This window comes from Rhamphochromis sp. 'chilingali' (assembly GCF_963969265.1).
Source record: "Rhamphochromis sp. 'chilingali' genome assembly, chromosome: 3".
Lineage (NCBI taxonomy): Eukaryota > Metazoa > Chordata > Actinopteri > Cichliformes > Cichlidae > Rhamphochromis > Rhamphochromis sp. 'chilingali'.
The window spans coordinates 28,373,967-28,390,571 of NC_137931.1; the positions used below are offsets into that span (position 1 = coordinate 28,373,967).

General features: G+C 43.3%; 1 protein-coding gene across 1 annotated transcript; it reads left to right on the forward strand.

Moving 5' to 3' along the window:
• Positions 1-4,907: 4,907 nt before the first annotated feature.
• LOC308393869 (uncharacterized protein) lies at positions 4,908-8,413 on the forward strand. The gene is made up of 4 exons (XM_080877889.1): positions 4,908-5,073; positions 5,996-6,144; positions 6,844-7,008; positions 7,081-8,413. Exons 2-4 carry the CDS (start codon positions 6,088-6,090, stop codon positions 7,168-7,170), a joined length of 312 nt encoding a protein of 103 aa, XP_080734015.1. The 5' UTR covers positions 4,908-5,073; positions 5,996-6,087; the 3' UTR covers positions 7,171-8,413.
• The last annotated feature ends 8,192 nt before the right edge of the window (positions 8,414-16,605 follow it).

The following is a 16,605-nucleotide window of genomic DNA, read 5'->3' on the forward strand; positions in this document are numbered from 1 at the left end:
ATAACACCAGAGGGCTACACGGTCTTCAGAGCGAATTGAAGCGCCACGGACAGCGGCAAGATCCGTGGCGGTGGAACGGCCGCCCTCGTCCAGCAAATCCTGTCCTAAAAATGTGGAATTTCTGAATCTGAGGTTAAGGCCTTTTTATTTGCCCAGAGAACTGCAGTGCATCATTGTGAGTGCCGTGTACATTACCCCCATCTGCTAATGAGGAGGTTGCACTGAAAAAGCTGCACGACATGATCAGCGAGCACGAAAATAAAAACCCAAACTGCATCAGTTTGTAACCTTCCCCACCAGGGGAAATAAAACACTGGATCACTGTTACAGCAACATCAAAAATGCCTTCTCAGCTGTACCAAATCTGGGTACAGGGCTCTGGTAGACAATGTTCTTTTCTATGGCAAGGAAAACAACCTCATCCTCAACACAGACAAGACCAAGGAATTAATACTGGACATTCAGCTACTCAGGAAAGCCGGCATGAACCATTGCCCTCTCACGCAGGCCTACAGAGGACCAGAGATGGGCAGTAACGCGTTACTGTAATCTGATTACTTTTTTCGAGTAACGAGTAAAGTAAGGGATTACTATTGCAAAAACGGTAATTAGATTACCGTTACTTCCCCGTAGGAACACTGCGTTACTGCGTTACTAAAACCGTGATTTTTTGCGAGAATGTCTCACGACAGTGACGTAAGCGAGTGCGCCGTTAGTGACAACAGCTGTGTGAAGATCAACAATGGATCACATATCGATTGTGGGAGAGAGTATGAGCGTGCAGCGTTTAAAGCATGGAAGTACTGACCTTACTTTGAGTTTGATTCCATAAAAAGTGACAAAAACATTAGCGTCCGTTGTGTGTGGGAAGAAAACTTCTTTTTACGGCGAAAAAAAACCCTAAACTTCCAAGCAAGCACCGAGTGCGCAACGACGTAATGGGAATAATAATAATAATGGATACTTTATTGATCCCCATGGGGAAATTACTTGTTTTTCTCTGCATTTGACCCATTCACTCAGTGAAGCAGTGGGCAGCCCACTAAGCAGGCGCCCGGGGAGCAGTGTGTAGGGACGGTACCTTGCTCAGGGGTACCTCAGGGTAGCCGTTAAGTGGATTCGAACCGCCGACCTTCCGATCATGGGGCGACCACTTTACCTACTGAGCTATCCCTGCCCAACTCATGGGGTGAAACTCACAGAGAAAGTCGCGGATTCTTCAACTGGCCGCGGCACACCTGCACCAGGGTAAACCTCCACCTACCGCAGTGCTGCTTAATAGGTGAAAATAGAGCAACAGGACCGCTGAGTCTTTGACTTTATTTATTTTCTGCTGTGTTTTACTTGCATCTATTTGAAAGAGTGAGTGTAAACACAAAAAATATTTTATTTTATGTGCTGGAATGTGCAGAAAATAGGTTTAAATGTTAAACTAATTTATTCAACTCAGAGAATGTTGCATATAATTAAATTTTTGCTTGATGCATAAAGTTAAAAGATTAAAACTGATGAAACAAGTTAAAAAAAGAGATTTTTCCATTTGATTACATTTTGTATGATGGATTATGTAGAAAAAGTAGAATTGGGCTGAAAGATCTATTGCTTTATCACCTCTTCAGGTTGTAAATCGTGTTTTTAAAAAGTAACTAAGTAACTAAGTAATTAATTACTTTTGAAAATAAGTAATCAGTAAAGTAATGGGATTACTTTTTTGGGGAAGTAATCAGTAATTAGTTACTGATTACCTTTTTCAAGTAACTTGACCAACACTGCAGAGGACTAATAGAGAGGTTCCTCACTGCAGGCATCACTGTCTGGTACGGAAACACCACACGGGCAGAGAGGAAAGCTCTGCAAAGAGTCATAAAGTCTGCAGAGAGGATCATAGGAACAAAACTTCCTTCCATCGACTTTCCGTACAGACAACACTGCTGAAAAAGATCAGAGAGAATTATCAGGGACTCACACCATCCAGCTCACCCTCTGCTCAGACACAAAAACTGTACGTACAATCTGAGACACAACAGAGAGGACAGTATCATCACACACAGAAGGTTGTCTAACAGCTTCTTCCCCACAACTGTCAGACTGATGGCAAAACACAAACAGTGAAATACTCACACAACACTGAACACACCACAGTCAGACTGTTGGAAAACAAAACAAAAAATACTGAACACTTAAAATAACACAGCGATACCTCATCTCACCTCGAATGTACAATGGGATTAAATCACCGACTAATGTGCAATATACTCACTGAAACAGATTTGTGAAAATGTGCAACATTATGCGTGCAGTACTAGGAAGTGTATTACCACCCTCTCTGTACAGTGTTGCTCCATTCCTTGCTTTATGTCTATTTCCCTCTTAGTTGCTTTGTTTTGAATGAATGGTTTCATTCAGAGGTGTGGATCACCATAAATCAAACTTTTCTGCTTGTCGAGTGGGAGCTAAAGTTAAGCAGACTGAAAGCTTTACATCCATGAGACATTAAATGAATAACTTTTAGAGGACATTTGGTAGAGTCTCTCGCTGTTTGGTTAGTTTGTGAGTGTTAAATTTGAAGCAAACTGTCTTTTTTGTGATTAAATGCATAAATTCACTCTAACTGAACTAAAGTGACATTTTATTTACCCCACAGTTTATCTGTAAGGCATCAGTACTGAAACTCTTTGACAGCTGCAGAGGTCATAGTTTGGTTTAGAGCCTAGTATGAGATACGGAGGTTGAAAAAGACAAACAGTCCTGGAGGCCAGGTGTAGGTGGATCACAGGTACGTGGTGCACAGGTCTCTACTCCAGCTGAGTGTAGATAACATAAAGTGTTTATGCGTTAGATGGAGCTGGACAGTTCTCAGATCAGTGACAGTAAGTGTGGATGTCTGTAATGATTTACGAACCTGCACAGTGTGATGAAGTGGTGGTAACCTATACTGGCCCTTTTCTGGAGTACATAAATAAATTTCATAGCTGAGAAACAAGTTTAGGTGATCAAATTCACAAGCAGATGGATAAAATATATTCATTATGGGAATTATGATCTCACGCCTGCCGTTTCCATGCTGCCATTTCCATGCTGTGTCATCGAGTTTATGAAGCATTGAGGTTTCAAAACATCCAGGTCATGTGACCACGGCTGATTGAGGTTTCGATGTGTTTCAGCCTGGTTTCAACAGGTGGCTCACCTGCTGCTTCCAGGTTTAGTTAAAAAAGTGCTGAACAAACATGATGATACTGAAAACTCCCAGAAAGCTTAAAAGTCATCATCATCATCAGTAACAGCATCAGCACTCAAAAAATATCATTCTTCACCTTCAATAAACAATAAAGCAACAATTCTGAGTAAAATGAAGCTTTCATTAAATTAACAAAACTACATGGAACATTCCCACTTCCATCACAGTAGTTAAAGTTTTCTTCGGCAGAATTTTTCCCTGAGTGTGTAAGACTCTGATGCAAAGTCTGAAGATACCTCACTAATGTGTTTGTTACAGAAATGTGATCTTGTATATTCAGGCTATGTCCACACGTACACGGGTGGGATATATGGGACCACGAAGCGCGGTCCGGTGCACGCTTCGTGGTCCCATATATCCCACAATTCATAGCGCGGCGGTGGGTGTGGATAATTTTGCCGCAAAATACGGCAGAAGGGAGCGGCCGAAGAGTGAACTGTCAAAAGTAAGTACTGAATATGATGTCAGTTATTTATGTGCGAATGTTTAATAACGAAGAACATTAAAACATTGCTGTTGGCCACATGTCAGCAGAGTTATGTGACATTAGTGATGTTTACTTTAAAATATACACCGTTCAATAGTTGACCTTAAACTTACAGAGAATGTGATGATTTTATGGATAATTAAAGTCAGTCATATATCCACCCAACACAAGCTGAAAGTCAGTGATACTGCTCGGTTTGCAGTCCTGAATATCACGGCACAAGCAGGATTCACTGCACTGTTAATGTTAGCTATGTTATGTTGCCGCCTCTGTTCGGTGGTGTCGAGCCAAACGGACTTTAACGTGTGTTTGAACGAGCTGACGGTTCACTCGTTAAGCTGAAAGAAAGATGCTTTAATCACAGGAGTCACACATGTGTCCACTGTACCATCTGGGAACTCTTCTTGTTTAGCACTCGTAATAACACAAACACTAAATCCTCCTTCTCTTGTGCTGTTTTGTACACTCAGAAAAATTATGGTTCTTAAATGGTTCTTCAGATGTCTTCATGGTTCTTTAAAGACCCATCATACGTCAAAGAACCTTTTTATTTTGTGGATGGTTCTTCAGCTATTACAAATGGTTCTTTAAAGAACAAAAGGTTCTTTATCCTTAGCAATCTAAGTTTGATGGTGTAAATGGCATAAATATTTATTCACTATAATGAGGCTGTGAATTATACTGTGTGTTTTCTTTGTGTGCATGTGTGTGCGAAGGGGAAGGGCGGGATACCTGGCAATTACCATTTAAGAGAAGATGGTAGGAAACTGAATATTCAAATAAAAGTTAGAAATATTTGCAAACAATAGACACAATACACACATTCAAATACTGTACTTTAGTTTTAAATTTTAATAAAGCATTACTATTTTCTACTCCAAGGCATTACTTTTGAGATTATTATATATTTTTGAAAATATAACATAATGATAATAATAAACTTTACAAACCACCCAGCAGTATGTAAAGTCAAATTATAAAATACAAGTAAATAACAACTGCAGAACAGAATGTCAGTGTAATGGACACAGACTTCGTTTTGACAAAGCACACTGCTTAGGTAAATGATCTGAGTAGTTGTTCATCACTGATCAATTTGTTAATATGTGTTTCGAGCCAAATAAATGACAGGGAGAGAGAGAGAGACGTCAGAACACGTCATACTATAATCTCCCGGGAGCGGATGGAGGGGGTCAGTCGTTGGGATGCGCATGCGCAGACAGAGTGTGCGAGCGGCGGGCCTTGACCTTCGGGAAAAAAAAACTCACGGACGGTGACAGCGAAACGGATAACAGTCTTCAGTACCTGCTGGACTTTGAAGCTGTGGATTCTGGGACTGTTAGAAAAGGTAAAACATTTTCATTAAAACCTTATTACTGTTTTGTTTTTGTTACTCGTCATTGTAGCTTGCTGTTAATGTTGTGCTAACAGTAGCTATTAGCTAGATACGTTAGCCGTTGAGGTCAACGCAATTTAGTATCCAACTGTTTTCCTAACAAAACCACTGTTATAATTAAGTGAAGCTGCTCCCAGCTAATTTGAACCTTTGGCTTCTAAAATATGTGGTTTAATTGCGTGCTGCGTACATAACCTAATGTCAGCTAGACCGAAATTAAAATGTAATATATTGTTAAAGTCACTAAAATGGCGCCTGAAGCCTGTTGTGACGTGAGCTCTGTGTCTGCTCTAGAAACTCTTGAAATTCTGTAGATCTGAGCCGTACATTAAATACTCACATGAACCTGTACTTTGAATTCTGTATGAGCTGTATAAAATACAGCTATGCATAAGTGTTTTGAATGAATAATTAGATTAGATAACTCTTTATTGTCTAATCGAATTATATAGAAATGAATAGAAATGTGACATGAGAAGGTGTGTCTTTGACTGTTCCTGCATAACTTAGTTTCGGACTAGTTGACAAGTTATGCTACGGTCATTTGATGTTTCCAAGGTAGATGTTCTTTTGTAATATAGTTAATTTTTTTGTATATTTCATTTATCCACCATCATACATCATACATACAAGCTAAGAAGAGGTCGTTATACTAACAAGAGGTATCAACGCCGGGCCAAAGTTCAGCACATGGTTAAAGTTTGTAATCCAGCCAGGGTGTAAATATCACTCAGCAGCCAGAGCTGAAGCAGGTAGCATCAACACATAAATCTACTCTACCCGGCTTAAATCACAAGAGCACCTCTGACCAAAAAGCTGTAGATTTTTCTTGTTTGCACAAATTAATCCAGATTCACATTAATTGTGTTCACAGCTCCAACAAAATGAGGAAGAGGAGGGGGAGAAACACAATTAGGTTGAATTACAATTGGATGGAAGGCGAGGACAAGGAGAAGGAAGCTTAGGATGAGGAGGAAGAGAAGCAGCAGGAGCATCTTTAGGGATCCCTATGATGTCATTGAGGTTGGTTTCATTAATATGGTCCTCTCACAAAGAACGATGACTTGTTTTAGTTCACCTACTTCCTGTATTAAATAGTGATGTGCAAAATGTTGTGGAAAACCATGGAGCAGGCACGTATAGTGCATCTGCAGGTAAATGAACATCAAATCTCTAAGACAGACTGAAATCTGTATATTTATCACCCTTATGATAAAACCCATGTCAGCCATTGGTTTATGGACTTTGTATTTTGAAGCCTCAACATTTGCTTTCTTGCTGTTGCTATGTTGGGACCATATTAGGATGAGGGATCAGAATCTGGAGTCATGCACACTATTGTTTCATTTAGTGTGTATCCATAAGATTCGTACAGCAGATCCAAGTTGTGCCTTGAAAACAGGAAAGCCGTCTGCATAGAGGAGAACTGTAATAGCAGGCTTGTAAAAAGTGAGGCTTTGTGCTCTCGTTTTACTTCTGTCACCCTGTTTTGATGCAGATTTCACTTGAAATCAGGCAAGAACTGGACTTATTTTTTTATGTGTTCTTGTGAATTGATTGTGTATCGCATATGTTTGATTTGACTTTCTGCAAGACAACAGTTGTCCGCTGGCCAAAAAAGTTTTCCAAATACCTCCACGTGATCTAGCCTGGATTTAGAAAAGAATAGCAAAAAAAATCTGCACCTCCTGCTTCAGATGCAATTTGTGTTTCTGTGTTCAGAGGCAGCGGCGAGAGGGGAGACCTCGGCTCATCCAGCTGGAGAGCCTGACCAGGAGGAGTCGAACATTAACTGAGCTCTTCCGGGGCACCCTGCAGACTCGGCTGCTGGCATCGGCGAGCGATGACGTGAACGCCAAACTGGAGTCCATCACAGGTCAACTGCAGGTATGCGAGTCAGACCTGAGGAGGGTTTCACTTTTCTCTTCTTTATAATTGACTCTTTTCTCTCTCTTTCAGCTCCTTGTCTCAGAGTGGGAGGGATTTGAAGCACAAAGGGAGGAACTTGTCATTTGGTTGGCTGATATGGATGTGAGGTTGACCAGCTGACAGGAAACACCAGTGAAAAACTGAAACAACTGCAGGTGTGGGCTTGTTTTGATATGACATATACAGGGAGTGCAGAATTATTAGGCAAGTTGTATTTTTGAGGAATAATTTTATTATTGAACAACAACCATGTTCTCAATGAACCCAAAACACTCATTAATATCAAAGCTGAATGTTTTTGGAAGTAGTTTTTAGTTTGTTTGTAGTTTGAGCTATTTTAGGGGGATATCTGTGTGTGCAGGTGACTATTACTGTGCATAATTCTTAGGCAACTTAACAAAAAACAAATATATACCCATTTCAATTATTTATTTTTACCAGTGACACCAATATAACATCTCCACATTCACAAATATACATTTCTGACATTCAAAAACAAAACAAAAACAAATCAGCGCCCAATATAGCCACCTTTCTTTGCAAGGACACTCAAAAGCCTGCCATCCATGGATTCTGTCAGTGTTTTGATCTGTTCACCATCAACATTGCGTGCAGCAGCAACCACAGCCTCCCAGACACTGTTCAGAGAGGTGTACTGTTTTCCGTCCTTGTAAATCTCACATTTGATGATGGACCACAGGTTCTCAATGGGGTTCAGATCAGGTGAACAAGGAGGCCATGTCATTAGTTTCTCTTCTTTTATACCCTTTCTTGCCAGCCACGCTGTGGAGTACTTGGACGCGTGTGATGGAGCATTGTCCTGCATGAAAATCATGTTTTTCTTGAAGGATGCAGACTTCTTCCTGTACCACTGCTTGAAGAAGGTGTCTTCCAGAAACTGGCAGTAGGACTGGGAGTTGAGCTTGACTCCATCCTCAACCCGAAAAGGCCCCACAAGCTTATCTTTGATGATACCAGCCCAAACCAGTACCCCACCTCCACCTTGCTGGCGTCTGAGTCGGACTGGAGCTCTCTGCCCTTTACCGATCCAGCCACGGGCCCATCCATCTGGCCCATCAAGACTCACTCTCATTTCATCAGTCCATAAAACCTTAGAAAAATCAGTCTTGAGATATTTCTTGGCCCAGTCTTCACGTTTCAGCTTGTGTGTCTTGTTCAGTGGTGGTCGTCTTTCAGCCTTTCTTACCTTGGCCATGTCTCTGAGTATTGCACACCTTGTGCTTTTGGGCACTCCAGTGATGTTGCAGCTGTGAAATATGGCCAAACTGGTGGCAAGTGGCATCTTGGCAGCTGCACGCTTGACTTTTCTCAGTTCATGGGCAGTTATTTTGCGCCTTGGTTTTTCCACACGCTTCTTGCGACCCTGTTGACTATTTTGAATGAAACACTTGATTGTTCGATGATCACGCTTCAGAAGCTTTGCAATTTTGAGACTGCTGCATCCCTCTGCAAGATATCTCACTATTTTTGACTTTTCTGAGCCTGTCAAGTCCTTCTTTTGACCCATTTTGCCAAAGGAAAGGACGTTGCCTAATAATTATGCACACCTGATATAGGGTGTTGATGTCATTAGACCACACCCCTTCTCATTACAGAGATGCACATCACCTAATATGCTTAATTGGTAGTAGGCTTTCGAGCCTATACAGCTTGGAGTAAGACAACATGCATGAAGAGGATGATGTGGACAAAATACTCATTTGCCTAATAATTCTGCACTCCCTGTATTTGATATGAAACATACGTCAGAGACATTATCCTAAACTGGACTAACAAAGGACCATGAGTACAACATGAAACGTACATTACATAGCGTAATGCTAAAGTTCATTGATCATTTTAATCATAAACTTGTTGTTGAAATATTTTTACTGAACATGCAAACATCTGCTGATGAAGATGTGTTGATTTATTGGTCTGTTATGAAGCTATTGCTATTTCTAATGTGTTTTATCACATACACACACATATTAGTGTTTAAAACACTAATATGTGACATGTATTAGTAGTGATGTTGTGCTGAGGGTTAAAATGCCTTTTTGTCTTTTGGTAACTACAAAATGACAATAAACCATTAATATATGTCTATGCTGTGCTCGTATTTATTTTTACCCTACTCAAATTCAATTTATGATGCATTTTATTTTGAAAGATTTAAAATGGTTTTTTAAAGAACCACTCAAAAAAGGTTCTTTAAAATGGTTCTTTTAAAGAACCATTTGAAGGACCTTTTTTAAAAATGGTTCTTTAAAGAACCATTTTTAAAAAGGTTCTTTGAAAAACCATTAAAGGTTCCCCAAAGAACCATTTCTTGATGGTTCTTTGGGGCACCTTTAAAGGTTCTTCAATGAACCACTGAAAGAAATGGTTCTTCAAAGAACCATTGTTTGAAAGGTTCTTTGTGGCACCAAAAAAGGTTCTTCTATGGCATCATTCTAAAGAACCACTTTTGGTTCCAGTTGGCACCTTTATTTTTCTGAGTGTAGCAGTGTGTACACCTGAGACTGTCACCTGTCTGTCTGTCCTGCACTCTCTCTCTCTGTTTCTTTCTCTCTGATTGTGTAATAAAAGTATGAACATATATTTATAAGTTACACTTGTGTTTGAATCCTGTAGCTTATCACACATTTGATTTCCATGTGTGACAACTGCAAGTGTCCAGAGTGAGGACAGACTGAGGGACCCACTGCTGCACATCATCTGTGAGGCTTTGCACCCCTGATGATCCACCAGGACAAACTCAGCAGTGTGTGAGGAAGAGGAGGAGGAAGAGCCAGCAGCAGCTGACAGATGGAGAGAATAGACAGACTGTTCCCTGTTTGTGAAGGACTCCTAGGAAAGTTTAACATAATTAATTGTCTGTGCTGAATCAGTCTTATTAGTTAATGTTCAAATAATTTTATCATTCCAGTGTTTTCAGTGTGGGAGAAAGTACTCAGGGCATTCAGGTTACACACTATGAAAGGCAGCAACAAGTTTAACATTCAGAAACCTAAAGTATGTATCAGCAGCAGAATGGACCTAAAAATAAATGTTTGTTCCAGTTCTATGAAGCTTTGAGTATTTTGGATTAGTAGCACTGCTGTGTTTGTTGCATCATATTGCTGTAATTGTTTATATGCTTCATATATTCTGAGGTAAGTTGATCTATAGTGTTACATCATATTCTATAAGGATGTTATGTGTTTGTATACTTTCTGCCCAGTTTGACCCATTTAGCAGAAGTCAGCCTGTTTAAGGCTCTGATATCTATTCTGTATGACTTAAAGCAGTTATGACATGGTCTGATTTTCTCACCCAATAAAGGAATATTTCATATATCAGTCTACTCTTCATTCTATCAGAAACAGTTATCACAGCTCGCACATTTGCTTTTTTTTACACATGCATGGAAGCATTGAGCCAAATGTAATAATGCCAACATATTAAAAGAATATTTGTCTCTTATATACAATACATCTCTATATACACTGTCAAAGATACTTGTCTTTGAGTGAAGATTTAAGGTGACAGGAAATATAAATAACTGCAACTTGAATCTTTGACACAGAGTTAGAATAGAATAGAATAATCCTTTAATTGTCCCACAAGGGGAAATTTGGTTGTAACAGCAGCCAAAAAGACACATATACAAACAAACAGAACAGAAACATACACAATTTTTCTTATATATTTACATTAAGGACAATGGTTACTGTATACAGTTCAAGCTCACTGCTGTAATATATCCTGTAAAAAAAAAAAAAATATATATATATATATATATATATATATATATATATATATACGTATATATACATATATATATATATATATATATATACGTATATATATATATATACGTATATATATATATATATATATACGTATATATAAAAAACACCCAGCACGCCCCTGCAGGCGGTTTATCCTTCAAGCTCGGGTCCTCTACCAGAGGCCTGGGAGCTTGAGGGTCCTGCGCAGTATCTTAGCTGTTCCCAGGACTGCGCTCTTCTGGACAGAGATCTCCGATGTTATTCCCGGGATCTGCTGGAGCCACTCGCCTAGCTTGGGAGTCACCGCACCTAGTGCTCCGATTACCACGGGGACCACCGTTACCTTCACCCTCCACATCCTCTCGAGCTCTTCTCTGAGCCCTTGGTATTTCTCCAGCTTCTCGTGTTCCTTCTTCCTGATATTGCTGTCATTCGGAACCGCTACATCGATCACTACGGCCGTCTTCTTCTGTTTGTCTACCACCACTATGTCCGGTTGGTTAGCCACCACCATTTTGTCCGTCTGTATCTGGAAGTCCCACAGGATCTTAGCTCGGTCATTCTCCACCACCCTTGGGGGCATCTCCCATTTTGACCTCGGGACTTCCAGGTTATACTCGGCACAGATGTTCCTGTACACTATGCCGGCCACTTGGTTATGGCGTTCCATGTATGCCTTGCCTGCTAGCATCTTGCACCCTGCTGTTATGTGCTGGATTGTCTCTGGGGCATCTTTACACAGCCTGCACCTGGGGTCTTGCCTGGTGTGATAGACCCCAGCCTCTATGGATCTTGTTACTCAGAGCTTGTTCTTGTGCTGCCATGATTAGTGCCTCTGTGCTGTCTTTCAGTCCAGCTTTGTCCAGCCACTGGTAGGATTTCTGGATATCAGCCACCTCCTCTATCTGCCGGTGGTACATACCGTGCAGGGGCCTGTCCTTCCATGATGGTTCCTCGTCTCCCTCCTCTTTCTTGGGTTTCTGCTGCCTGAGGTATTCACTGAGCACTCGGTCAGTTGGGGCCATCTTCCCAATGTATTCTTGGATGTTCCTTGTCTCATCCTGGACTGTGGTGCTGACACTCACCAGTCCCCGGCCCCCTTCCTTCCGCTTAGCGTACAGCCTCAGGGTGCTGGACTTGGGGTGAAACCCTCCATGCATGGTCAGGAGCTTTCTTGTCTTTATGTCAGTGGCTTCTATCTCCTCCTTTGGCCAGCCTATTACCCCAGCAGGGTACCTGATCACGGGCAGGGCGTATGTGTTGATGGCCCGGATCTTGTTCTTACCATTCAGCTGACTCCTCAGGACTTGCCTGACCCTCTGCAGGTACTTGGTGGTTGCAGCCTTTCTAGCGGCCTCTTCATGGTTCCCATTTGCCTGCGGGATCCCCAGGTACTTGTAACTGTCCTCTATGTCTGCAATGTTGCCTTCTGGTAGTTCAATCCCCTCAGTTCTGACTACCTTCCCTCTCTTTGTTACCATCCGACTACACTTCTCCAGTCCGAACGACATTCCAATGTCATTGCTGTATAGCCTGGTAGTGTGGATCAGTGAATCGATGTCTCGTTCACTCTTGGCATACAGCTTGATGTCATCCATGTACAGGAGGTGGCTGACAACTGCTCCGTTCCGTAGTCGGTATCCGTAGCCAGTCTTGTTAATGATCTCACTGAGGGGGTTCAGGCCTATGCAGAACAGCAGTGGGGACAGAGCATCTCCTTGGTAGATCCCGCACTTGATGGTGACTTGTGCTATGGGCTTGGAGTTGGCCTCTAGTGTTGTACGCCACATCCCCATTGAGTTCCTGATGAAGGCTCTTAGGGTCCCATTGATCTTGTACAATTCTAGGCATTCCAGTATCCAGCTGTGGGGCATTGAGTCATAGGCCTTCTTGTAATCAATCCAGGCAGTGCACAGGTTGGTCAGTCTGGTCTTGCAGTCTCGGCTGATTGTTCTGTCTACCAGTAGCTGGTGTTTTGCGCCTCTGGTATTCTTGCCAATTCCTTTCTGTGTCCCGCTCATGTATTGACCCATGTGCCTGTTCATCTTAGCCGATATGATGCCTGACAGGAGCTTCCATGTAGTACTGAGGCAGGTTATTGGTCGGTAGTTGGAGGGGACCGCTCCCTTCTTGGGGTCCTTGGGGATCAGGACCGTCCGACCTTCGGTTAGCCATTCCGGGTGTCTCTCGTTAACTAGCAGCTGGTTCATTTGTGCTGCCAGACGCTCGTGGAGTGCAGTCAGCTTCTTCAGCCAGTAGGCGTGAACCATGTCGGGCCCTATATATATATATATATATATATATATATAATAACACCCAGCACGCCCCTGCGGGCGGTTTATCCTTCAAGCTCGGGTCCTCTACCAGAGGCCTGGGAGCTTGAGGGTCCTGCGCAGTATCTTAGCTGTTCCCAGGACTGCGCTCTTCTGGACAGAGATCTCCGATGTTGTTCCCGGGATCTGCTGGAGCCACTCGCCTATCTTGGGAGTCACCGCACCTAGTGCTCCGATTACCACGGGGACCACCGTTACCTTCACCCTCCACATCCTCTCGAGCTCTTCTCTGAGCCCTTGGTATTTCTCCAGCTTCTCGTGTTCCTTCTTCCTGATATTGCTGTCATTCGGAACCGCTACATCGATCACTACGGCCGTCTTCTTCTGTTTGTCTACCACCACTATGTCCGGTTGGTTAGCCACCACCATTTTGTCCGTCTGTATCTGGAAGTCCCACAGGATCTTAGCTCGGTCATTCTCCACCACCCTTGGGGGCATCTCCCATTTTGACCTCGGGACTTCCAGGTTATACTCCGCACAGATGTTCCTGTACACTATGCCGGCCACTTGGTTATGGCGTTCCATGTATGCCTTGCCTGCTAGCATCTTGCACCCTGCTGTTATGTGCTGGATTGTCTCTGGGGCATCTTTACACAGCCTGCACCTGGGGTCTTGCCTGGTGTGATAGACCCCAGCCTCTATGGATCTTGTGCTCAGAGCTTGTTCTTGTGCTGCCATGATTAGTGCCTCTGTGCTGTCTTTCAGTCCAGCTTTGTCCAGCCACTGGTAGGATTTCTGGATATCAGCCACCTCCTCTATCTGCCGGTGGTACATACCGTGCAGGGCTCTGTCCTTCCATGATGGTTCCTCGTCTCCCTCCTCTTTCTTGGGTTTCTGCTGCCTGAGGTATTCACTGAGCACTCGGTCAGTTGGGGCCATCTTCCCAATGTATTCTTGGATGTTCGTTGTCTCATCCTGGACTGTGGTGCTGACACTCACCAGTCCCCGGCCCCCTTCCTTCCGCTTAGCGTACAGCCTCAGGGTGCTGGACTTGGGGTGAAACCCTCCATGCATGGTAAGGAGCTTTCTTGTCTTTATGTCAGTGGCTTCTATCTCCTCCTTTGGCCAGCCTATTACCCCAGCAGGGTACCTGATCACGGGCAGGGCGTACGTGTTGATGGCCCGGATCTTGTTCTTACCATTCAGCTGACTCCTCAGGACTTGCCTGACCCTCTGCAGGTACTTGGTGGTTGCAGCTTTTCTAGCGGCCTCTTCATGGTTCCCATTCGCCTGCGGGATCCCCAAGTACTTGTAACTGTCCTCTATGTCTGCAATGTTGCCTTCTGGTAGTTCAATCCCCTCAGTTCTGACTACCTTCCCTCTCTTTGTTACCATCCGACTACACTTCTCCAGTCCGAACGACATTCCAATGTCATTGCTGTATAGCCTGGTAGTGTGGATCAGTGAATCGATGTCTCGTTCACTCTTGGCATACAGCTTGATGTCATCCATGTACAGGAGGTGGCTGACAACTGCTCCGTTCCGTAGTCGGTATCCGTAGCCAGTCTTGTTAATGATCTCACTGAGGGGGTTCAGGCCTATGCAGAACAGCAGTGGGGACAGAGCATCTCCTTGGTAGATCCCGCACTTGATGGTGACTTGTGCTATGGGCTTGGAGTTGGCCTCTAGTGTTGTACGCCACATCCCCATTGAGTTCCTGATGAAGGCTCTTAGGGTCCCATTGATCTTGTACAATTCTAGGCATTCCAGTATCCAGCTGTGGGGCATTGAGTCATAGGCCTTCTTGTAATCAATCCAGGCAGTGCACAGGTTGGTCAGTCTGGTCTTGCAGTCTCGGCTGATTGTTCTGTCTACCAGTAGCTGGTGTTTTGCGCCTCTGGTATTCTTGCCAATTCCTTTCTGTGTCCCGCTCATGTATTGACCCATGTGCCTGTTCATCTTAGCCGATATGATGCCTGACAGGAGCTTCCATGTAGTACTGAGGCAGGTTATTGGTCGGTAGTTGGAGGGGACCGGTCCCTTCTTGGGGTCCTTGGGGATCAGGACCGTCCGGCCTTCAGTTAGCCATTCCGGGTGTCTCTCGTTAACTAGCAGCTGGTTCATTTGTGCTGCCAGACGCTCGTGGAGTGCAGTTAGCTTCTTCAGCCAGTAGGCGTGAACCATGTCGGGCCCTGGTGCTGTCCAACTCTTCATACTGGAGACCCTTTCTTGGATATCTGCCACTGTGATGGTTACTGGACCCTGTTCAGGGAGGTCGCTGTGGTCTGCCCTCAGATCCTCTAGCCACTGAGCATTGCCGTTATGGGTTGCATCCTTCTCCCATATGCTCTTCCAGTATTGCTCCGTCTCCAGCCTTGGTGGTGCTGTTCTCTTATTGTTCCCTTGCCACTGAGAGTACACCTTTGCTGGTTCTGTGGAGAACAGCTGGTTTATTCTCCTGCCTTCTATCTCTCTGGTGTACCTCCTCAAGCGGCTGGCCAAGGCTGTGAGTCTTTGCTTGGCAGTTTCCAAGGCCTCAGGTATGGACAGCTTGCTGTATTTCTTAGGCACCTTATTCGTCGCACCTTTCTGCAACTCCGTTAGTTGGCTAACCTCTCTCCGTGCTACTTTGATCTTGCCCTCTAGCCTCCTTCTCCATGGAGGGTACTGCCCCTTATGGCTGTTCAACTTGTAGCCAAGCATCTCACTGATCACTGCTGCCGTATTGTAGATCAGCTTGTTAGTGTCGGTAATCGTGGTTGTAGGTATTGCCCGTAGTGCTGCATTAACATCATCTAGCAGACCTTCTGAGGGTACTTCACGTAATCTTGGTAACCGGCTACGGGGGATCCAGGTTTCAAGCTTGGCCATGATCCTATTTTTCAGGTCAGTTCCTCTCGCACTCAACGATCCTTCTCCTATCACACTTGGGGCTATGTACCCAATCTCGGGTGGGGGTGATGATATCTCCCCCCTGACCTGGCGTCCTGACTCCTCCTTGCCGTAGCATTTGTGTTGTACCTCGTCAATCTCTAGCTGTGAGAGCAGTCCCTTCTTTCGAATGTTGGAACACTGAGCTACTAGTTGTTTCGCCGTCATTGTGGATGTTGGGTATCGAAGAATCCATAGGTCCCTCATCCTATTCATGTAGCCCCTTCCGCCGGGGTTACTTGCGTAGTAGCATTCCAACAACGCCCTGTTTTCGTCCCTTGCCCACCGATGCCTTCTTGTGTATATATATATATATATATATATACATATATATATATACATATATATATATACATATATATATACATATATATATACATATATATATACATATATATATCATAATAATCTGACAATACGTATAATATTGGCCATATTATATTTACATTACCACAGTGAGATGATTTTAGTCTCTTGAACAACATTAGCTAATTGGTATTTACTAACTAATCTTAAATGACTGTTCAGTACAGAAATGAAGCCCAACAATCATGTTTTACAGTCCCGTGGTCTCA